Source organism: Salvia splendens, chromosome 12 (genome assembly GCF_004379255.2).
Source record: "Salvia splendens isolate huo1 chromosome 12, SspV2, whole genome shotgun sequence".
NCBI classification, from domain to species: domain Eukaryota; kingdom Viridiplantae; phylum Streptophyta; class Magnoliopsida; order Lamiales; family Lamiaceae; genus Salvia; species Salvia splendens.
The window spans coordinates 32,834,110-32,858,839 of record NC_056043.1 but is presented as its reverse complement, the minus strand read 5'-3'; the positions used below and the strand labels follow the sequence as shown (position 1 = coordinate 32,858,839).

Below are 24,730 nucleotides of genomic sequence, written 5' to 3'. Positions count from 1 at the left end.
TACGGTTGACCATTAATATTTGTTGGAACCGTTAAATATGAACAAAAACAAATTGTCTAGGACCAAAAACTATCACACATATGGTATAGAATCAAAAAGTCTTTTTGAACAAATGTACAAAATTAATTTTAGATTTTAGATTATTTTACGACCCTAATAAGTAGGAAAACATTAAACAAGGAGATGGTTTTTCAATAAAATAAAAACTGAGACCAACTAGCAGTGTACAACAAGGTTTAAGTCGAAACAAAAAAAATACTATAAGAGTAACACAATGAAAAACAAGTTATCCACCAAGACACAACAGACATCAACCAAGACACAATCTACCGAAGCAAAAAAGGATAATAGAGGGAAAAAAAAACATCAAACAACACCTGAATGTATAAAAAAAAAGAGAATAAGAAGCTCACCTAAGCATCAATCGATGAGTCTATTTTGGCTTCGGTTCCTCGTACACTTTGAGTAAATCCTCGTACACTTGTCCAACGAGAAAGGAAATTCGGGGCACCAACCTCTAATCCTTAGCAGACTTAGGCCTTCGAGTATAGGTTAGGGTCAAGACAAAGTCTTGTGCTGAGGAACCAACTGAGGCCCTTTTCTTTTCTAATGCTGATTTTGTGTTCAACCACAAATCTACCAATTTCCACATTTGCAAAGTGGGAAGCAAAAGCCTTCCTTGCAAGCATATCTCTACCTGAAAATTGTTGGTCTTACTCAGTATTTTTGGGATAGTTTAATGTTTAGAACTAATAGTTTTATTAAATAAAAAATGTTTCATTGTCTATATATAAAATTGGAGATGGGATTGTAAACCTCATTTTCACTGCGTAAGTGGAGCTTTTGCATTAGATACTTTTTGATAGACGAAATTGTAGCATTTCCATCCCTGTAAAATATCCACAATGAAATCAAATGAAAATTCATTAATTGTTTTAGGCTTCTAACAACCTCATCATGTAATCATCAAATTTTACAATATTCTTTTTTATCATGTAGAAATTTAATACACATGGAGGAATATATTCCGTCAACTACCATATTTCAACGTTAGAAAATTATATTTGCAAAATTAGCATTATAAATAAGGGATTGTATTCAACAAAATAAAAACATAATGATGAAGCCAAAAATTAAATAAGAGTAATTAATTTTTGTTATTAACTTACTTCAGCCTTATGTACCTATATGGTATTTGCTCCAACGGCACCTTGCATTTCCTAAAATAAAAAACAAAAATCAAACAAAATAAAGAATTAGTTAAAAATTATAAATTTCCAAATACATAAATATTTGATATGGAAATATAGTATAGCTCACTGGTTTTCAGAAGCAATAAGAGAAAACCAAATTGTTTTCGCTATTTCATTGTATTCATCATCATCATTGGTATAAGATATAGTTTTGGTTGAATTTCTTGATCTTATAAGTGCAATAATTGAATTTTCTTCTCTTCTTCTTGGCCTTAAGTCTCTACTTTGATTAAATGTTCCTTCTTCATCGTCAACAACATATTTCTGTAAAAGCAAAACAACGATTAAGTAGAACATCGATGGTATGATGTTTCCTTTCGATCAGTAGATTGTAGGTCACTATGACAACAAGATAAATGGAGAATTATTCATAACAAAAGAGGAACATTTTTGGTTTGTATCGCAACTTTAATCAGCCAAAAAAATAATGAATTTTACCAACATTTTTCTCAATTTTACAATAACGAAAGAAAACCAAACATTTACAAATGCTCTCGTCCTTGTAGAATTTTTCGGACTGATTTTTTAAATTGCACGACACATCAGAATTTGACAAAAATTCATAGTATAATTTTTTTTCCCGATTTGACTTTATAAAAGTAATAAAATGTGAGTACTAAATATAATGGACAAGAAAAAGTTTAGCAATTGGATGGAAGAAATTAGCTACCTGTTTTTTTGATCCCTTCATATCTTGTTTCGAAACTTGAACAGATTTTGCTAATTCACATTCCCTGTTTTCTCTTTTTCTGGCCAATAATATAATCCACTCAGTTAGATGAATGAATATAATATATATATATATATATATATATATATATATTCAAATAAAAATACAAACTAATATTTTTATTGTATATATATATATATAAACAATAAAAATACAAACTAATTATTCTAATTAATATTCAAATACTTTTACATACTTAGATTCTCCATCCAACTATAAACAAAGATTTTGATTATTAATTTAGTTTTCCTTGTTAATACCACCAAAACTTTTTAGATACAAAAATTAAACTACAATTAACTTTTATAGTTTTATCCCATATTAATTGACATTCAGAAGTATATATTCTTGCATGGTGAAGATGTCTCACTTTTTTGGGGATTATCCCAATAAAAATGCCACACTTGTATTTTTGAAAAAAAAGGTAAATCATAATTAATATATTTAATTGTATTTTCTATCTCTTCATTATTATTTCATTTTACCTTTTTATCTTTCCATTAATACAATCACCAACAACTATCTATCTTAATCTATGAAAAACAGTCTTGTTTCCGTTTTGATTCATTCCTCAAAATTAGACTCTATTTATTTATAATAAGATTCTCTCTCTAATAAGTTGATTTTCATTTTTCAGTAACAATATTTCGACCACTTTTTTTCTTTATCTATCGCTTACTGTATCAATTCTACATTGAAATTTGTACGTCGTGCCGTCCACTACCAAAACTATTTGTAAGAACATGTTACATTATATCATGAACCATATCTTGGTATTGAAGCCAACTACATGCTATATAGCAATAAGAGAGAAATTAATTTTAGAAAAAAAAGAAGTGAAATTGAAGTTCAAATATGTACCTGCGTCTTTGAAGAGGCTCAGAAGCAAGATCAACTTTACATATTGGACAATTGTGCAACCCCTCTTCAATATCTTTTGTCATGCACTCTTCACATACTAAATTTTCCAAAATCAATAATTTTAATGACATGTGGTAGTAATTAATTACTCTGGCAGTCCACAAAATAATGACTCATTTTGGTATATTCACATAATCCCCGTTCTCATTTGATTTTCAATAATTATATCCTACACAACTTGTTTAATTCTAATCCTCAACATTGAATTTTATTTACCAGTACTATAACCATTGGACCCACCACAATTTTATCACTTGATAGAAATGAGATTCATATTCAATCAATTTAAATTTACAATAAAAATAAAATTCTTATTAACACACTCAATTAATTTCATTATAATTCATGCCAAAAGCAAATTGGGTCACTACTTGAGAATTGAGATGGAATGAGGATAACAAAAGTGATCTGCTTATTCAACTAGAGTACATCCAGCCAAATCATTCAATTCAAAATTATAATTTTGATTGGTAGATGTTAAAAACTGATTTTCAAACAAAATTATGCCTTTTTTACATGTAAAATAATCTTTTTATAGAAGAAAAAGTTTCAATCGAATAGGTAATGATGAAGCATAACACAAAGAGGACACAGAGAAACACGAAAAATCGAGAGATATAATAAAAAAAATTAAAACTCACATAGATGACAAGATTCTTCAAGATTTGTGACTTGTCTGAGAAGCTTATGGCAGATTGGGCAAGACATAGATCTCCTCATATTGCTTTGTCTCAATGCTAAATCCATTGAAAACCTTCTTTTTTTCTCAGAGAATGTGTTATATATATAGAGAGAGAATTGGGGTTTTGTGACAAAAATTAATGTATAGAGCTTTGCATTTGTGTGTTCATAGCTGTTCAAATATGACCATGAAATATCTTGGTAATAAATCGGCAACACTTTATTGCATACTCGTTTTAAGTAGGTGTGGTATAAAGCCATGTTTTGTTTGCATGTATAAAGATTTTCAAAATGGGTAATTTTATTTTATTAAGGTTAAATAGGAAATATGATAAAAAAAACTTTTGCAATATTGAGAGTATTTAGATACCTATCACAAAATTCAAGACGTACGTATTTCCAAAATAGTTAAGTACGGAGATCTTCTAATAAAATTGTTTATTTTAGAAAAGATCGAATAAAATTATTAAAATATCTCAAGGGACAGAAATTTCATTTAATAATTTTATACAGTCAGTGGAATAATTTTAGTATTTTTAGTTTACGTTAAAAATGGTTGTATATGTTAATATGTACTATATGGAGTACGGAGTATATTTTAGGCTTTATATATTCGACATAAGTTTGGAGTATTTTTGTATTTAACTCCTATAAAATATTATATGAATTAGTATTTATTTTGATATACATACATGTGGGCAATTTAATTTTAAATTGTGAATTCAACATGCGCCATATATTTTCTACAAAATTAATTTAATATCTACATTTGAAGTGTGATGGAATTAATAAAATTCGTAATGCATGGTAATATAAATATAGATCCTTTGTCGTGTGATGACTAAGTAATCAGTGTGGTAAATTAAATGGAGATAAAATAAATAATTTGAAAAGGTTAAAAAGATTAATGCTCTAGCGTTTATCATATGAAGAAATGATTTTACTGTAATAAAATGATTGAAAAAGAATTATTCAACTTGAGCAAAGGTTTGAAAGTGAACTGAAAAAAAAAGAAATCATTATAAATTTTAAAAAAATGAATAATCTAAAATACTAACAAACAAGATAATAATTGGTAGAATATATCAAGATTAGTATTTAGTTTTTCCCAAACTCATTATTTTACTGGATAAAACATGATACTAAGGTTAATTAAATTACTTAAATGAATAAAAAAAGTGTAAATTAATTATCGATTTAAAAAAAACAAACCAACTCTTTACCCATTTGCACCCTCACCGCCGCAAGCACCTTCAACGACGGCGAGAATGGCGTCAGCGGCGGCGTCTGCACTCACTCCTTTTAATTCACCTGTAAGTTTGTACAAATTATTTAGTCACATATATCTTCGTCTTTGTGTGAATCAGTAGCATTACAGTTCATAGAAGGGGAGATAAACCCCTAGGTTTTGAACTCAATTGTGATGGGAATGGGGGAGTATCACCGTCGCTCAATGTTGCAATTGAGAAATCGGGGGTAAAAAATAGAAGAAATCAGTGTTTTTACCCCATTTGTTTTAGTGGATTTGCTAATTGAGATTATGTCGTTATAGGAGTTCGATTCAAGCTTCGATATATTTGGCATTTCACATTTGATTGTAGCTTAACGCGTCTGAGTGAGAATTCAGAGAGAGAGATTGTTGATTTTGATGATAAATTATGTCTATTATGATTTAAATGACAATGTGTAAATCATAGATGAATTGGGTAAATCTTTGTTCTCTGCCTATTATCTTACTCAAAAATGGTTTTTGATGCATATATACACGCATATAATTCTTCGATCCAATACAGTATAGAGAAAGTCGGATGTTTATTGATATTTGATAAGATAGATTCATACAGAATGTTCAGTTGAGTGCAATGAATTGTAACTAGACTATGCTTAGTGGTAGCCTTCAACAAACCAAGTGGTGTTGCAGGCTTGCAGCTGACATAGATCCTTCCCGACTAACTTCCAGCTAGCTTCCGTTCTTCTTTGGTGATTAAGTTGTTGAATGAATGCTTACACGATCATCTTCCATGGAATTGACAAGGGGCCTAGTTTGTTTTTCCATAGAATTCCAGCTATAAATCTGGCATCAGTGGTACATTTTGTATCACTTCATTTTTATGAAAGTAGTTTAGTTTTACCTGTTATTACCGAGTTAAAGGTATAATTCACTTTATTTTATGGTGGAGCTACTTTTGGGAGCGGGTTTCATTGATTGAATAAGATCCCTAACTAGTTTTGAATATTGTATAGGAATGGAAGTTGCATGTAGTTTGCTAGTATTTATAATTTACAATACTAGATTCTGAAGTCTTCTTTTTGCAAATATTGAACTTTGACCAGAGACATTTATGTTTGATGACAGAAAACATAAGTATTAGTAGAACATAAATGGTGTTGATTTAGTTTCTATGACTCTCTGTCTGCACCTGGTAACTATAAAAGTTTTTTATTACAATGTTATTTACAACCATAGTGGTAACTCATTGAAAGACAATATTTTGCATTTTCTTATGATGGAAATACCAAGCGAGTCACTTTTGTAGCTTATCTTTTAGACAGAAAAGTTCCTATTCGAAAGTATAGTACGGATGCATTTATGACGTAAATCTTTTCAAGCCATCAACATTGAGCATGATCGGTTTGTGCTGTGACTATGACTGTGCTAGCTCATACTCAGATTTGTGACTTGTGAACAATGCAAACTTCTACATGTTGAGAATGGTGATTGACTGAAACAAATTTCTCCATTAATTTGGCTGATGGGTACATTTCTCCGACTTATTTCAGGCTTGAACATAAAAAACATGTATATATTCGTTTCTTCGAGCTATTTTTTTGCCATACATGTTCGTTTCTTTTCCTCATTAAATTCAAATCTGTATATGCACAAACTGAACATGGTAATTGATGAATTATTCTGTATCTGATCACTAGAAATGAAATATGGTTCTTTGCTGCTTATCATTCTACCAAAATCTGGTTGAAGCATTGGTCATTTCACTTCCTAATTATTCATGGTTTTCCATCTGTTTTGTGTTGCGCAGCTCGCATCATCTAAAAGCCAACTGCATCAACTCCGCAATCCCTTTCTGATAAATATCCCGAAGAAACACATTTCAGTGTCCTGCTTTGCAAAATTGCCAGAGATGGAGCACTTCAACAACCCTTCTAAGCTCGTAGTCATGTTGAGTAATGCACAGAAGAAATTGTGGAACATGATGCCGGATTCAGTTAAACAATTTCCTTGGAAGAAAGCAGAGACTGTTGCGCTAGAAGAGTTTCTCGCCTTGGTGAAGGAGGCACTGAAGTGGTATCTGCTTGCATACTTTGCATTTAGCTGCCTATCTGATATCTCATATTCTATCTCTAGAAACAAAGAATTAGTTATCCCATTAGGTCTCTTTGTCGGAATCATGACAACCAAATTGTTCGATGAGATATCCCGAGAACTCATGCCTGACCACCAGGTAAAACGCCCAAACGGGTCATGACACTATGCATCTGAATATTTGACCCGTCATTTGATCTTACACAAGTTTTCGTCAAATTATAAACTGTCATATTGGTTCTAACTTAATCTTCTTCCCTCAGGATGGACGCTTTACTTGGAGACTTCCGAGCATAGCTGTGTTCTTCGTTCTTGTGAAGGCTATATCAACATATTTGCCCGGAGTAAATCATCTTCTTATGCACGCTGCAAATGGCGGACTGATGCAGGTCCTGTGGAATTGGAAAGACATCCAGAAACACGATGGAGACGAATCTTCTTCGGATGGCTCTTCGAGCCCTGTTGATGCTGGTAATTAGGTAGTTTCTGAGCTTGGTTAACTTCCAATGTTGTAGTTTTTTGTGACATTTTTGAATGATATAGAATGAATATTAGGGTCATTTAGGTATGTAGCCTTTTCTCAAAGGCATTAATCACCACTGTTGGTTTTCATAAATATTTGCAACTTATGATTATAAATTAATCACTACAAGTTGTTACTTTATGGGCTTGTGACAGACTGTTTATTTGATCATTTTATGTATTTTTTACGATGAATAAAGTTTGTATAGACATATTGCACCACATAAGTCCTCAAAGTGACGTAGATTTGTACAAATTATATGTCGAATTTAGTTTACGTCACTTGGAATTGATTTTTTCAACATTGATAGTCAAATTTGTCATGTAGCCTTATCCTGATTTTATGAATCACTCTCACTAAAAAGGGTAATTGAGATGTACCATGTCTCATAAATGCTATCAAAAGTATGCACCTAAACAAGTAATATAGTTGTATTTCAATATTTTATTGCATACTTATAAGTTTTGTCACATCTTAAAGCATTGCAGCAAGAAATTACAAAATATAATAGTCAGATTACTTTTTTAAAAAAAATTAGACAAATCGCTCTTAAATATATATACATCATAGTCTTGAATTAGACCTTAATTATATTAATTTATGTTGTGAAAATTCAATGGACCATATCTTGTACATCATTCACATATTTTTGTTTCTTTAATTTCAATTTATATGCTTTAATATAATTGAATATTGTGTTTATTCTACCTAATAACAGTAAATAATTAATTTTTTGAATTTAATGCCATTTATTAGATAAAAATGTTTATTAAAGTTGGATGTGTTTCACTTTCAACTTATATTTGCACCTGTATATAATTTCGGCTGACACATCAATGTCCCGGTAGCCGAAAACTATTATGTGACATTTTTAACTCAAAAATCACACAACATTACATACCTTTTGGGATTAACCTAATTAGTAGGATATTTTTGAGTAAACGTCTTAAACAATGCGATAACATCGACCTTTTATCCTGTACTAGTATAATGTTTTACATTATAATGGTTTTTACTTTTTTATAAGCAAATAAAACAATTAATTTAGTGATAGAGCATAATATATAGTAAGTAGTAAGTAACATACAAAAGGTGGGAAATCAAATCTCAATAAAAGAGTCAAATATATACACATCCATGCAAATAATGCAACAACATTGTTACATAGATCACAACAACATTAATCTCCTTACAACACAAATGACCTTCACCGGCGGATCCCGGCATCCGCCACGACGGCCTTAATCCGCCTCAACGCCTCCCTCAGCGTCTCCTCCGCCACATTCGCGAAGCAAACCCTAAACCACCCGGGCTCCGAGCAATGGCACGACGCCCCGGGCGCCACATTCACCCCAAACTCCATCACCATCTTCCTCCACAGCTCCGCCTCCGCCTCGAACGTCGCGGCGGGCCCCATCATCCCCCTCATATCCACCCAACAAAACAGCCCCGCCTCCCCCCTCAGACAATGCAGGCCGGCCTCCCTGAGCCCGGCCTGCATCACCCCCCGCCTCCTCCCCAGCCTCCTCCTATTCTCTCTCGCGTAACCCCGGATAAATGGTTTATCCGCGAGGATACGCGATAGGAGAAACTGCGACTGCGACGAAACAAGCCCAAAGCTGGACATTTTCGTCGCGGCCGCCACAAGCTCCGCATTGTGCGAGTATATCGCGCCAATGCGGAAGCCGGGGAGGCCGAGGTCCTTGGAGAGGGAGGAGACGACATGGAGGCGGGACCAGGCAGGGTGGAGGGGGTCGGGGAGGAGGCGGGAGAGGGTTTCGATGAAGGAGGGGGTGGGGAAGGAGGCGGTGGCGGAGTAGATCTCGTCGCTGACGATGTGGAGGGAGTGGGAGAGGGAGAAGAAGAGGAGGAGGTGGAGTTCTTGAAGGGAGAGGGTGGTGCCGAGGGGGTTGGAGGGGTTGGTTAGGAAGAGGCCTTTTACTTTGAGGTTTAGGGTTTGGGCTCTTTGGAAGGCTTCTTGTAAAGAGGGTTTGGTGATGGTGAAGTTGTTGGAGCTTGAGGTGTGGATTGGGATGATTTCCACTCCGGTTCTCCACTTCAAGTCCCTGTCAAACCTAGAGAGAGAAAAATATATGAAATTGGAGGGATAATTTTTTAGTTAGTATGCAAAATGTAAATTTGGTCCAAGTTCATTAATTTGGTATAGGATGGAGGAGTTTAAAGTCAAAAGAATTTGACTATTGAAGTGATAAAATAGATTTTATTCTTTCAAAAATAAAGTTATACTACAATAAAAAGGTATAGTTAGAGGTGCTTGAGCCCACCGTTGAGATAATGAAACCCTCAAGATACTCATTTAGGCAAAAGAGTAGGTAGAAAAATATCACATTTAAGATTACTACTTGAAAATGTAAAATCCACCATCATATTTATGTTTTATAAGTAAATCATACTTGCATATCTAAATAATCTTTTGTGACATCAAATGTTTGTGTATATATATACAATGACGGATCCAGGTGGGGTTCTTGGTCAGGTGGCAACAACCTTCCTCATTGTGTTTTTCGATCCCATAAATTATGTTTCATGAATTCGGCATTGTATATATTATTTCGGAAGAGTTGTGTGGTTACCCTGGATAATATGGAGTCGGGATCAAGAACGCTTCTCCCGGTTCGGCCAGACAAAACATGAGAATCTCATTTGCTGAGGTTGAACCTGCTGTAAGAACCAGCTTGTCCACATCAAATTTCACCTTATTTCCTCTTATTTCAGACATGTATTCTGCCAGCACCTGAGATATATATACGTATATATATAAGATATATATATAGAGAGAGAGAGAATGAAAAAGAGAGAGAGTTATACACACTTTCTTGAATTCAGGAAGGCCATGATAGTCTTGGAAAAGAGCTAACTCCCTAAACACAGATCCACCTTGTTTTCGATACCAATTCGATTCTTGATTTTCTTCGATCCAAGACTCAAGAAGATCGAAAGAAAGCTGCGATTAACAAGCCAAAATGTTAATATTTCATGCATGAAAATGTTGCTATATAAGTAGGGGCGGACGCAGAAAAAAATATTATTACCTGATTCTCAGCGAGGCCCATCTGGATGATCCCGGATGGGTTGTGGATGGGGTCGAACGGGTTTTTCTCGTATTCTTGCCATCCTAGGAAGTAGGAGGAGTCTTGGCCATGTGATGTAACTTTCCTAGACAGCATTTTGTTTGCTATCCTTGAACACAACCTAGCTTGGAATAAAATTTTGTGGGAAACAAAGGTGTTGTGGAAATGTGACAAATTGAGGGTCTATTTATACAACAAGTTGATGGATTGAGACAAAGGGTCTTCTTCAGCGGTCATTAGATTTTTGACTGATGAGCATCATAAGTAGTTGCTTTGTTGGACTTTTTGTGAAACTATAGTCTTGTCGAAATTAATGCCCCATTTCTTGGAAAGAAAAGAGAAGAAGAAAATAAATGTGATTAAGAAACATATCTTTTGGTTTATGGAGTGTTGGTTTTGGATATGTGAAAAATGTTGCCACATTAAGAAACTACGAATTATATGCCCGAAAACTATTTTTTTAGAAACGTGATATCAATGCACTGAATAAAACGTATTTAAGTTGTATCGAGAATTGTTGATGTATCAGATTGACATACACATGAATAAGGAAAGCAGTGGATTCACCTGTAGGATTCGACCAAAACTTATAAAAAAAACAACACAACAAATAAGTAATTGTATTGGTTGTGTTTAAGTGCTTAAGTGCAAATTGATCACTATTCTCATGTAAACTCTATCTCCTATATTTCATGGATTATGTTGAGATATCAAGATGGATTACTTCATGGACACCCAAAAAAAAGAAGTGATTAGTTTGTGTCTGAGATCAATCATGCATGCATGTTTTTTCCTTATGTGGAAGTGGAACCTACAGTGTTAGACTCTTATCCATTGAAACTTAATTAGAGCAAAAAAAGAAAATACTTTAAGCTCCAATTTGCTTTGGCAAAGTGAATCATATTTAGAACACATAATCCCTTAGATAAAACATTCTTTAGTGAGACTTTTCCTTTCCAAGATAAGCTAATCAGCTTCAGAGACTACATTACTAATCTAGGGTTTACACCTCGTCTCTTCTTCGACAAAGACGACGGCTAGCTTAGTCGCAATAGACCGGACGATCCGATAGATTAGCTCGAAAATAGCCAAAATCCGATAAGATTGGGCTAAAATCCTTGTGGATTGAACTGATAACCAGAAAAAACTAGGTAATTATCGAATTGCAGTATGATCACAATATTAGTTACCTAGTATTATAATAAAACAATGGTTCAATATCTAAGTGGATAATGGGATTGTGATTGATTCTTGAGTCTTAGTATAATGAGGACAAAAATGTTGTCACGAGACCGTTATAGCTTACGATGGTATAAGTCATGTCCTAATTGTGACACAAAACCGTTACAAGTCAAGTTGAATAATTTCTCTACATATATTTGACTATCGTCATCATTAATTATTTCATTCTTGAGGCCGTATATCATTCTCCAAATTAAAATGTGATGAATATCAAATTACATACTCCATATATAACTTGTAAATATGTTAGTTCCAAAGTAGATGAGTCATTTCATTTTCTGCACTCGTTTTGGAAAAAAATGATAATAAATAATTGAAGTGGAGAATGAGTAAAGTAAAAGAGAGAATAACTTAGATAAGACTTTTCTGTACATTATTCTCTCTCTTACTTTACTCATTCTCCACTTTAACTATTTATTATCATTTTTTCAAAATGAGTGCAGAAAATGAAACGACTCAACTACGTGGAACGGATGGAGTATCATTTAATAATTTTCGAGATGATGAAACGAAGGCGTTTATAAAATGGAAATAAGTACCCCATGCTATATTTGTTACTATAATGCCCTTACATGTGAGGCTCGTTTGCTTCTGTTTCCATGTGATTTTAGATATATCGGCTACTTCGTTGTTATATTTTGAATTATTTAACGTGTTCACTCACTATTCTTTTTGTTTGAGCGTTTTATACTAGATAAGAAAAAATTAATATTCGGGCTAAATATATCACCAACGAATCAAATTTTGAGCTAATTTTCAAGAATAAGCCTATCTTGCATAGACAAAAGGCATGACTAGACAAACTAACAAAAGTCATTGATGCCTACGCAACAACTTGTCCTCCAAAAACATACTACATGATAGAAATTTGACTATTTCATCAACTTTGCATAATGGGATTTTAGTGAAATTTATCCATTCATACAAACAAGCCAATAATGCACCATTTCCTTTAATGGAAAAACTGGAACTTGGCCCAGCAATCCCCCACCCCCCATTGGAAACTTTCCATCACCAAAAAGGTTTTTAGTTAGTCAAATAAAGTGATTATTTGCACATACTAATAATAATTGGAAGACCGTAGCCACCAATTTGCAGTAATTTCATCCCAATTATGAAACTCTAACTATATACTATATATGTTAATATAGGATAAGTGTGGATTTTGGTTTATTTTTCTTTCGCTTTAGCCATTTAACCTGATAAAAATTAGTATATATAGTGTCATTGAAATTGAGTTGAATTGGACATCTTATCCAACTAAGTTTGTGTATTTTTAGTTTGTGGTGTTTATTATGGATTCCACTCAATAGTGTATTAATTTCATTTATGTCTTTCATCATTTTCGAAATGAAACAAAGATAATTATAATGAACACTTAAAGATAGACAAATCCTATAATATCAAATAGCCCCTCAATTAATTAGTAATTAATTACTGTATATTCCTTTTGTAAATGTTGAACGTGATGAGACATGACTACATGCAATATTTCTCACTTTTATGGAACAAGGGGACATTATATGTATATATATTGGTCGTGATGAGATAAGTAATATTGCAACAATAGAAATAATAGCATAAATAATAGTTGTAAAACCAAAATATATCCATCTCTGATTTAATTTAAATAGATAAAAAAACAATATCTTCTGTTTAATAATCTACCCCCTATTGGAATCTTGCAATCTTGTAGATGAGTTGAGTAAAAAAAAGGTGTTGGCCTAAATTAGGATATGAAACAAACAAGTTTAATAGTAGAATATCTAACCATGCCAAAAAAAAGAAGTTGAAGTAATTAAATGCCCAACTAGAAACAACTCATGCTCACTTTTTCAAACTTAGATATAATGTTGCACTTATATATTCTGGCACTAGTGTCACTTCTTGGAAACTTTACTGAAAATGAGTAGAAAATGAAGTTAGTGTTGTTCTTTTGGTTTAAAATGGCAGGGGTCACTTTTCAATTTATTTAAGTGTGCTTCATCAAATGCCAAGTGTAAAGAATTTGAAAGTTTAATTTAGTTTCTTAGGTCTAGGATATTCCATTTTTCTAACCCTCTTTCTGTTAGTCTTTGTTATGGTTATTTGTTTTATTTCATATATTTATTTTGATTCTAGTAGCTAAAAATTATAATTGAGGTCATTAATTTTGCAAATTAGTACTTAAAAATTAAAATTTGATTTAGTCGTTTGGTCTATAACTTTAAGTAAATGAATAAAATAACAATTTGAGCTTTTTTATTTTAATTTGTATAGTAAAAAAAATGTTGATACAATTTTAATGTGCGAGAATATTCAAACTAAATGCGTAAAATTAAATAAGTAACGTTAATGATGACTAAACAAGAGTGGTGATCAGTGATGATGCTCACATAAATTATGTTGCATAATATTTTTCAAAGTAATATGTACTCGTATATACATACAATGGCTCAATTCACTTAACGTGAAAACCGGTGAAGGCCGGCCCAGTTTACGGCTTGGTTTAATCGTTGTTTACTTTGTCGGTTTTTTGTTTGGTTGTTACTTATGTTTATTTGATATCTCTAGTGAATGAGGATATGTATTCCGCTAGTAGCGTCAGTGTCAGAATGTGTGTTGTTCATTTATTTTTGTTTTCTTATGTTCGTGCAATGCTTCCCTCATGTAGTTTTCAATGTAGTGTTAGTCATTGTCTATATATTAATTTCGTTGTCTATATTCTTCATTTTAATGTGAAGAGAGAAATGCATAATTTCTTCAATCTAACTTGAAATAAATAGCTTATTTGATTTAATATACGAAGAGGCACACTTCATCTGTAGCTAGTTAAATCTTAATCAAAGATCATCCCAAATGAACTCTTTTTTTCTTATACTTTGTAATTCACATTTCATTTTTAATTGACAGTAATAACATATACGATGCATGAGCAAAAGAAAAAGAAAATTCTAGAAAAATAAAAGTTGTTCATGTGCTCACTCTTAAGATAATGCCAAATGTTTTAAAGGATAGAAACACATGGTACAATAATTCCATAATGAAATTAACAATATAGTGTGAGGCTGTTGGAACTAGATAAATACAAGTAGTTATATCTTAATTGTGGTGACAATATAACATGTGTATCATGATTTGGTTTTTTGCCGTGGGCAAAAACGACCAATAGGCAACGATAGGGGAGAGCTAATTAAATCTCTTCAACTAAGTATATTTTTCAATTTGTTATAATAGATTTTTTTTTATGTGTCTATTGCATTTCAAGGATTTTATAATCTCAAAAGTTAAGAAGAAACGACTATTTTGGCGCCTTAAAACTTAACTGAAAAGTTGGTGTTCGTACTTCCCCTTCTCTTCGGAACATATTTGTTGGTTTTGTTGGCGGTTGCGCTTTTTAATTTTGGTTTTGTTTAACTTTGATTAGTCTCGATCCACCTTCCAACATCGGCAACGACCTTTCTTAACTGTGTCTGATCCCGCGAGTTCTGTTTCTTGAATCCTTCGTTAAGGCCAAATAGAATTATTCTATTAGAAATTAGTACAAAGTAAATGTAGAGGATAATATTGAAGAAGCGTGGGTTGGTCGGCACTTTGAAATAGCTAAAAAAGGCAAAGCATAAAGCAAAGGAATTGAATATGAGGCTCCATATTTGTATAACCCTTCATCCATATTTCAGTCTACATTTATAAATGGAACCAATAATTGACTTTGCAGCCTACTTTTCTCCTCTATGCTTTCCCATTTGTCACACACCTTTACTACATCATATAAACCCTAATTCATTATATTCATCGATATTCACATGTGTGACGCATGTATATATATTTATCTATATCCAATCTTCACTTATTATATATATAATATACATCGGGTCCAGAAAACAGAACTCGTAGAGTCGGACATAGAGAAGAAGATCGTCACTGACATCCAACGCAAAGACAGTGTAGCGGTCGTCATTGGTGATAGCTGACAAAGAATGAAAATGAACCTCAGCCTTGAAGAGTTGGTGCGGAGCTCAGCTAGCTGCCGCACTATAGGATCAACAGCAGTTCCAAAAACCGAATTTAATGAAAATTTCCGAATCCTTCTAGTTGGGTCTGTTGAGTTCCAAACTATACAATATATTTAAACGATATACCGAGTGTAATTTAAATTTTAACAATAAGCTGCCTCTTTGCAATTAAAAATTTGCTTTGCGTGAAGACACAATGTTTACACAATAGATCTCGAAATTAATTAACTCAAATCCATAAAGTATATTGTGTCAGTGGAAGATATCTTCTTTTGTCAGCTGAATTTAATTGTTGAATATTGGGGTTGTGTTTGTAGAAAACGTACAATTTGTGTTTGTTTTTAACTACATTTTGGTGTGATTTTTTTTCAACATGTATGATGTTTAAAATTCTTTTACTAAAACCAACTCAATAGTCGTACTTTTATTATTGCTTCTATCAAACTCTAATGTTTCAAAAAGTCACCTTTTTAATATCAAGTTGTTTGTACGAAAAACAAGTGAATCTAGTTATTTGATTCACATTTGAATATCTCAATTTTTTATTTCGTATTTTGTTAATATTAGGATCGCGTAAGCCATGTCACCTCCGAGAGCACATTCAGCTCGAGCAATGGGCCTGTTTTGATACCATGTTAGAGTTTTATAAGTGTTGGATACAGTCTCATTCATTGGTAACGTTTCATCACCAATTGGCGATAGAAGGAGTAGTTTACTAGGTACTTAGGTTTTTTTTTCTTTTTTTAAAAATTATAAAGACTAATAATGGTTCTCATTTACCTATATAAGTAGTGGTTATTCCAACCCACAACGTATTGATTTGAAAAGGAAACGTCTCACCACAAAGTTGTTTAAATTGATCGTTTTCTACTTTACAGTTTATGTGGAACAACTCATACGTGAATATCTCAGCACATGACATGTAGACAAGTTAAAGCACATGACATGTAGACAAGTTAATCGATTCACTTTCCATCAAAATCAATGAGCTGCAAGAAGCAATCTCTCTCCCAATTATACATTTCATATTTGAAAATGAACTTATGATTTAATCAAATATGAAGTCAGAAATGTTTAGGAATTATACGTCAACTCTTTTCCAATGTAAATTGCACTCCAATAAAAGGAGATGAAATGGAGTTTCATCAGTGCAGAGTGGCTGAATAGAGGCAGTAGTTTTATAGGTTTAGCTATCAAAGTTCTACTTTCCCATTGTAATAAAAGAATAGTATGACCCAATTTTGGGATGAAACAAAAATGAGACAAAATTTGTGGATTTCTTTCTGAACTATTCAACATTTACTTGATATATATGCAGAGACATTCTACACCTACTAGGACATCATCGGTAAGACTTGAGATGAAATATTTGGCAATTTGAGGTGAATGATCTCTTTGCTGCAGCTTGCTCAAACTTCTTCGTTGCAGCTTCGTTCTCCTCTAGGCTCATCTGAAGAAAATATCTTATCCACCATGTCGAACTTCTCAACTTAGCCTATTAGCAAAACATAAGGAAATGACCTTAAATTGCACGTAAAATAATTAATGTGTAGTTTATGAGCAAAATATTAGGATAACATATTTCCCAGAATGATATCTTTGAGGAGATTAGGTGTTTGGTAAGAACATCAAGCAAGTTCACATTATCGGAGCTCATATTTGAAAACCCGAGCATCCAATTACGGAGAAGGTTGAATGTTTCTTGCTTAATCCGGTTGGCCATATTTAATAGTACTTGATATATTGTTCTCAACAGCCAAAAACCAAATGGAACTTCTGCAGTATCCTTGAGCAAGAAAGGGCAAAGTTAAAATGGAGCAAAAAAGCATGAGATAAAGATAACTTACAGAACATCCATATTTGGCTTTATCAACAGACTTTGATTTTTGTTTGCGCGGATGCCCTACAAGTTTACAGTAAGGTAGTTAATATACAAGGTCATGGAAGCAGTAACAGCCATAAAAAGGATGGCTTGAGCAACATGAGGAAAATAAAGAAGTAGAGCCGAGTGCGAAAATGCAAGTTGAACATGTATGTTAAATGTTAATACATCTAAGCCAAGGTGATTGAGTCCTCTGCTACCTTTAGTGGCCAAAAACTTGAAGTCACAACAAGGTAGTTCCATAATCAATGCAAGTTCTAAGTTCAGTATTTGCCAAGCTACTATCTTCCAATGAATAATGACCGAAGTTGGCTTTTCCCAATGGGTAATCACCATCATTGTAAGGAAATGACATAAGCAAGAATTTGTTTGTTGTGGAACAGAATCCAATCTAGTTGGTTAAAATAATAGGTTGTACAAGCCATGCATAAATCAATAACCGGTAGTCCAGATTAGTTTCGTCATGTATGATGCGTTCTATGAGGATTTTTGGCTGTAACTTTGGAGATAAAATGAAATAGACTAAATCCCATAGATTCAGCTAACAAAAAAGAATTTCAATTAAACTTGTAACGAAACATGGCATTAACTACTTACCCGTGAATATGACCAGACCATCAGATGATAGCCTTGTTAATGCAGGCAGGCTCCTGTTGAGATATCTCGGAGACAAGTAATCCAACGCATCCGACACAATGACAAGAGGAAATGATTTTGCCTTGTAGGGAAGAGGAAATTTGATATCAGCCACACGAACAAGGCCTTTGTGCACCAGTCTCTTGCATGCCTCATCAGCATCTTCAACATCATATGGTTCCACACCAAAAGCTTCAGTGCCTTCCTCCTTTATCAATCTTGAAACAACAAAACAAGTCTCTGGACCAACATGCAACACCTTGAGTATACTGTTACCATATACTTTTTTTAGAATCGGAATGGCACGCTCAACTTCTATAGTGCATGAAACATCTCCTGCATGTAGAATGATAATGAACATCAAGATAAATGTCAGCACGCCTACCAACCTTCTATTCTGATCGTTAATCATTTACGTGAAATCTACCAAAAAATTGATTATACGCATCCGTGTTCTGAGGGAAGCTACGGGGGCCCAGAAGTACTACCTCTTGTTTTATTGTAAAACCCTTCATACAAGTGTTATTTCAGGAAAGACTATATGCAGAAGAGTCAAAATACAATGAGACTATTTTAGATTAGATAGGAAAGAAACAAAGAAAGTTTAACAAACGCTGAATAGCCATTGACTGTTCTGGAGCTCTATATGATGCGAGATTTTAACCTAAGTCAGCGGGCAAACTCGTGAAGAAACTAATAGCATGCCAATCAAGTACAACAAGTAAATAACAACGGATCATATCTTACCCGAGAAATATTTTCAACTAGCAAAAGGTACTAATTTGATGTGTTAAATTATGTAAACTGCTAAATAGAAGTGTCCATTCATGAACACTGAAATTTCATGAAGCCTCTGCCCCAAAAATCAGTATTCCTTTCTCAACAAGAAACAGGACAAAGCAACCAAGACCATGTTCCATTTATATTCAAATACTTCTTCATCATAGTAAACTATGGATCCACCATCATGAAACAGGTTATAGACAACAAAACAATCAGAAATTAAGCCCCGTTCATACGGACAAGATTTAAGATTGCATATTTACAAGATTCTAAAAAATAAAGAGCTTACAGTATGATTACCTTCCGCGCGATTCAGGGCTTTAGGATTTCCAAAACCACCTATCAAGAAAATCATTTCCTTTCAGTCAAAGCATAATAAGTATAAAACACATCGGTCGACATCATAGCATAGAAGCACAAAAAGCACCATACCGAAGTATCTCAAGCTGTTCAAATATAACACAATAAACCAAAAGGTCAGACAACCAAAAGCGAGAACACTATTACCATGCTAGTCATTTGGAACACACAAAACTGTTTATCTTCTAATATTTGAAAATATTAGCTCTCTTACATTCGCCAATATCAGATTGAATTCTAAATGCCAATACAAGCACTTCTCTTCACGTCGTCACATCACATCCATTATATAAGAGCAAAATGATATACACCACTACTCAAGTTTGCAGACAATTTATAGCAATAAAAAGATCAGAGAAATTCAAAAGCATTTCATAGCAAACCTCCTACATTATCAATTACTACTAACATACATTGTCAGCATCCCCAATCTACATGAATTTGTTTTCACTTAAAATCCTTATAATCAGTAACCTAATGCACAATTCCAGCTAAATACAAGCAATTAATTTTTTTTTCAAAAAGTAATTCGAACCTTGGCCGCGATATAGATAACCAATCACAAACAACGCACCCTGCAAAATTGAGATCAAGCTGAACAAGTCAAGCAAGGAGCGCGTTCAGGTTCAATTTCGCCAATCAGAATCCGCTTCATTCAAAAAACAAATTGAATCACAACACACAACACACAGAGATATAAAAAAGAATATACCAGAATGAGCGCAATCGACAAATAAGGAGAACGGGATCTGGACTGCAACGAAGACGATGATAAAACTGCTCCAGTCTCTGATATGCGCCGAGAGGGATTAATCGGCCTTCTAGCTGCCATTTCTTTGTCAAGCTAGAGCTGATATGCGTGTAGATTAAACATAAAAATATAAAATTATCCACAAACAAGTTTTACAAATTTTAGAGTGGGTTCCAAAATTGTGAAAAGTAAAATTGTTAATTTTCCAATACCAACTTTTTCATACGAATTTTTATACAGTTTCTTTTGCAACACATTTCACTTTTATAATAAATGGTAGCAGGTCACACGTTCCAATAACTCACTTCACTCATATATTACTATAAAATCAATATAAAACGGTGGATTTCATATATCATTAATTTTTTCAAACCACTATACTTTATATTTCTCCAAACTCGTGTACACATAAGTATGATTCCTATTATAGGACGGGGAATACTTAAAAAAAAGTCATAAATTATACTCCTATTTATTCACTTCTCCATCATTAGTGAAGAAGGAATGTTCTTCCGACATTCCAACTTCCAATATTTTTCTACTAAGTTATGATGGAATTTAATTATCAAAGAAAGATATATAGAGGATTAAGTAAATAATTGACACATGAGTTCTTGAGAGGTCGTTATCAATCTGGGATTTAAGTACGAAACATATAGTAAAATACACAAAATTTAAAAACTTGGGTCCTTAGATAGTAACGTCTCTAGATGAGCCAAGAGTGGACCTAAATTCCAATACATATATACACATGCATTTTTTAAATGTATGTGGAACATTGTTCACTATATCTGAAATAACTTTATTAGAATCGAATGGTGGATTTAGGTGGAGTCGGAGGATCGACTGAACCTTAACACCAACCATGAGGGTTGTAAATTATCATTAAATTCGGACTTTGGAGTTGGTGCCGACTCACAGTGCGACAATTCCATCCAGTCATTTAGGACTGTGATTCGCTTTCGTCCTTCGACCGCCATTCATTGCGAGCTAAACTCGTAATACCACTTTTACATTCCGACACCATCAATGACCGTATTTAGTGTCTGATCCTACAAATTATGTTCATTGCATCCGTCATTGTTCAGAATAATTCATAGTAGGTGAGTTAGACATCAAGATTATTTGAAATGTTACATCTAAATGACTAATCCTATATGTCATTGTTGAGATTTCCCAAAATTAATTTGAGGGTGTTCATTTGCTCGAGATTAACTTGTCCAGATAGTGAATTTGTCCAAGACAACCCTATATGTAACATGAGGGAGACCAAAACTCATAAGTTAAGACTAATCATGTGGTCTAACTAATGCACATTTTAACACACAATCTTGTCTAATAGTATATCAAATTAAACAAAAGACAGTTACACTTCTCTAATGTGTATACATATTCAAACATATAAGGTGTGACATAACGAAATTACGCAAAATCCATGAAAATGAAACCCCATAAGCTCAAATCCTATCTTTATTGATCAATAAACTAATAATAAATCAAGAAATGTCACCATTATATATCTTTTTTGCAGGCAATTTGAAAAAAAAAACAAAAATCCTTTTTATTCTTTTCCTATTGGTATCATCCTTTTCTCATCATTCCCATATTTTGCAGCTGTCTTCCTTGATTTTTCTCTCCATTTATAAGGACTCATAAATCTAGGACAAATTGAAAAGGTTGTTTCCCTTTTGGGAGGGTTGTTTTCTCACTTCACTTTGCAGAACACCCTTTTGTCTTGAAACTTCAATCATTGAAGTAATTGAATTAAATCATTTTTTTTCTTTTTATATTCTTGTTCATTCTTTTCTCTACTAAATCCATCCCTTTAAGAAGTTGAGTTTGTGCCCTTCTCTCTCTAGCTTTCTCTCCCTCAAAAAAATTTCAATGGCATGCATGAAATTCAAATATCTGCTGGCATTGGAGTTTTTGTTATTACTAACTTTGAGTCCACTCCATTTCATGGTTGAAGGTAAGTAAACTTATAAGTTAATTATACTCCCTTTTTTACCAAGCATTTAGCTAATTAGCATGATATGCTATTTATTATTGCATTTTTCAGGAAGACAAATCTCCAAACTGTCTAATGATCTCACAATGGTAAGGTTTCTTGAAATATTTACAGCAAGAGTTTGAAATTTAGTAGTAAAAATTATTTTGTATAATGAATTGGTTATGTATATATGCAGAAAATAAGTGAAGAAAAGGTGCTCAAAATGAGGCTATTGATAGGATCAAAGCCTCCAAGATGTGATGGTAAAAAACGTAAATCTTGTGGCAATTGCGAGGCAGTTCAGGTTCCAATTGTGACACCAAAGAAAATCATTTTCCAAAAACAATTATATTCTCCAAGAATTAATATTATTGCATATTCAAGAGGAGATTACATTTCGAATTATAAGCCAATGTGTTGGAAATGTAAATGTGGAGATTTATATTTCAGCCCTGGAGAGGCCTAAGAAATCCAACATCTATAATTTTTGTATTTTAATTATGTTTATCAAGCATATATATCATTTATGTGTGTTTATATAGGATATAGGGTTGTGATATATGAAGAACTCAATCTTATAGCAGGATTCAAAATCAAAACACATTGCAGAATTCAAAATCAAAACACAGATGATTTGTTTAGATAGCATGGAAGTCATTTTTAGTTCGTTTTAAGTTCATTTTGGAAAAGATAATTGAAACGATATAAAAATGACATTTGTGTTGTCAAAAAACGACGATTCTGCATTCTGCAATCAAATGTGGCTAAGTTTTAAATAATTTTAAATACGCACATTTCATGTAGTATAATTTTTCAAATGTGATATTCGTCTTGTGTTCTTTGTAAATTATTTCATAAAAATGTGATTTTTTTTCTATTTAAAAGTACTCCAAAGACTACAATAATTACCTAGGCAGTTAGAAGTTAGAACTACAATTGAGGTCCCATAAATATATACCAATTGCCAACACATTTAAAATGCCTATTTCCCCACTCCCTCTCATTAAATCTCTCAAACTACCAACTCTTTTCACATCCACTCATATTTTTTAACTTTCCTTCTCAAGCCAATCTCTAGTAATCTTGAAAAGGGTCTAGCCACAAAAAGTTAGATTACAAATATGTCCAAGGATAATGTTCCCATTATTCAAGAATCAATGCTTACTACACTTTTGCAAGTGATATGATTCCTTTGATTTCTTTATATATTTGCCTCTCCACACTCTATAATCATTGGTGAGTTTGCCATGCATCCAAATTTGAGGGCTAAAGGCTTGAAGGTGAAGCATGTCATTCGCATATTTTTGCTTGTGGCCATTTGTGTGTGGCTAATTCACAATTTCAAGAATCCGCAACACGTGGAGAGCGATGAGAAAATCGGGAGGAAGGAGCTGAGGCCGCGGGTGGATGGGGTTGAGAGAGGCGGAGGCGAAGAAGTGGAGGTGGCGGAGGAGAGTGGAGAGGTGGAAGTAGAGCATGAACAAATGCAGGATTTCGTCGATGAAGACGACAAGGATTAACTTTGATTTTGGTAGCACTTGTGGATTTTCATGAAAAATGGAAGAAGTGAAAAAAAATGTGGTTTTGATGAATATTGTATGAGTTGAAGGCTACCAAAAATGCAACTTCTTTTAGAGGTGTGTAGTACAAAGTTTGTGTGTTTTAATTGTATAGCATTTATTCTTCGTGAATAATCAAAAGCATCTTTGTATGGAGCTAGAGCATAATTACTGCAAAATGGACTGATTAGATTTATTTCCTGTGTTACTAATTGATCAGGTTGTATAAGAAAAAGTACTCTCTTTATCCTCTATTAAGAGTCTAATTTAGTCTAATAGCCACGAAACTTCCCAACGTCCATTATGTTCTTTTCTTCTTTCTAAAACATTTAATTTCATCTTGAATGCAATAGTTTTTTTTTATATAATACATATATTAAATGCCTTCTTCATCCTCTCAACGTGAAATGTCTAGCTCATCGATCAAATATTGTGTGCTAATATATGTTTGTAGACGTTGGAGAAGTCACAAATTGGCTATCCAGCCTCGCGTGGCTACCGTAACCGATGCCGTGTGCCTCCACACAGGGCCACTCCTTGAGCCTTCAGGCCCGAACAAGGGAATTTGGCCAAGTAAATGAATGATAATCTATTTAGATCATTTTCAAACATTTTTATACATATGTCACTTATATTTTCAAACATTTTATCCCATTAATTTTATTATTTGTTGAAGTCCCCATTTGCTCTCATTATCCCTTTATGGAGCTAGAACATAATTACTAATTCCCCCGTCTCATCGCATGTGATTGATCTTTTTTCGGCATGTGATTTAAGAAAATGATATTTATTGAGTTAATTAAAAATGATAAAGTAAGAGATGTAAAGAAAGAGTAAAATAAAAGTAATTAGATATTTTATTTTTAGCTAAAAATGAATATCAACAACTTGTAGTGAAACAATTAAAAAAAGATAAATCAATCAGCTGTGATAGGCTGATGGAATGCTTAGAAATTGACTAGTTAGCTTTATTTCCCATATGATAATGAATTATCAAGTTGTATACGAAA

General features: G+C 33.2%; 4 protein-coding genes across 5 annotated transcripts; 2 read left to right on the top strand and 2 right to left on the bottom strand.

The window, feature by feature from the left end:
• Nucleotides 1–4,781: 4,781 nt before the first annotated feature.
• LOC121757267 lies at nucleotides 4,782–7,651 on the top strand. 2 transcript variants are annotated; one of them, XM_042152795.1, is made up of 3 exons: nucleotides 4,782–4,898; nucleotides 6,624–7,046; nucleotides 7,171–7,651. In XM_042152795.1, exons 1-3 carry the CDS (start codon nucleotides 4,854–4,856, stop codon nucleotides 7,384–7,386), a joined length of 684 nt encoding a protein of 227 aa, XP_042008729.1. In that variant the 5' UTR covers nucleotides 4,782–4,853; the 3' UTR covers nucleotides 7,387–7,651. The 2 variants fall into 2 exon arrangements, with proteins under 2 accessions (XP_042008729.1, XP_042008728.1); XM_042152794.1 differs by lacking the exon at nucleotides 4,782–4,898 and adding an exon at nucleotides 5,379–5,671.
• Nucleotides 7,652–8,621: 970 nt separating this feature from the next.
• On the bottom strand, nucleotides 8,622–10,658 carry LOC121758032 (1-aminocyclopropane-1-carboxylate synthase-like). Its single transcript, XM_042153469.1, has 4 exons — nucleotides 10,484–10,658; nucleotides 10,264–10,395; nucleotides 10,025–10,185; nucleotides 8,622–9,505 (listed from the first exon to the last, which is right to left on the bottom strand). The coding sequence occupies exons 1-4, from the start codon at nucleotides 10,616–10,618 to the stop codon at nucleotides 8,638–8,640; spliced, it is 1,296 nt and encodes a 431-aa protein (XP_042009403.1). The 5' UTR covers nucleotides 10,619–10,658; the 3' UTR covers nucleotides 8,622–8,637.
• Nucleotides 10,659–16,944: 6,286 nt separating this feature from the next.
• Nucleotides 16,945–20,356, bottom strand: LOC121759728 (probable pectin methylesterase CGR3). The gene is made up of 6 exons (XM_042155410.1): nucleotides 20,133–20,356; nucleotides 19,956–19,995; nucleotides 19,361–19,399; nucleotides 18,239–18,613; nucleotides 17,607–17,662; nucleotides 16,945–17,254 (listed from the first exon to the last, which is right to left on the bottom strand). Exons 1-6 carry the CDS (start codon nucleotides 20,250–20,252, stop codon nucleotides 17,102–17,104), a joined length of 783 nt encoding a protein of 260 aa, XP_042011344.1. The 5' UTR covers nucleotides 20,253–20,356; the 3' UTR covers nucleotides 16,945–17,101.
• Nucleotides 20,357–21,839: 1,483 nt separating this feature from the next.
• Nucleotides 21,840–22,667, top strand: LOC121758485 (EPIDERMAL PATTERNING FACTOR-like protein 2). The gene is made up of 3 exons (XM_042153877.1): nucleotides 21,840–22,140; nucleotides 22,231–22,268; nucleotides 22,358–22,667. Exons 1-3 carry the CDS (start codon nucleotides 22,056–22,058, stop codon nucleotides 22,625–22,627), a joined length of 393 nt encoding a protein of 130 aa, XP_042009811.1. The 5' UTR covers nucleotides 21,840–22,055; the 3' UTR covers nucleotides 22,628–22,667.
• Nucleotides 22,668–24,730: the final 2,063 nt, after the last annotated feature.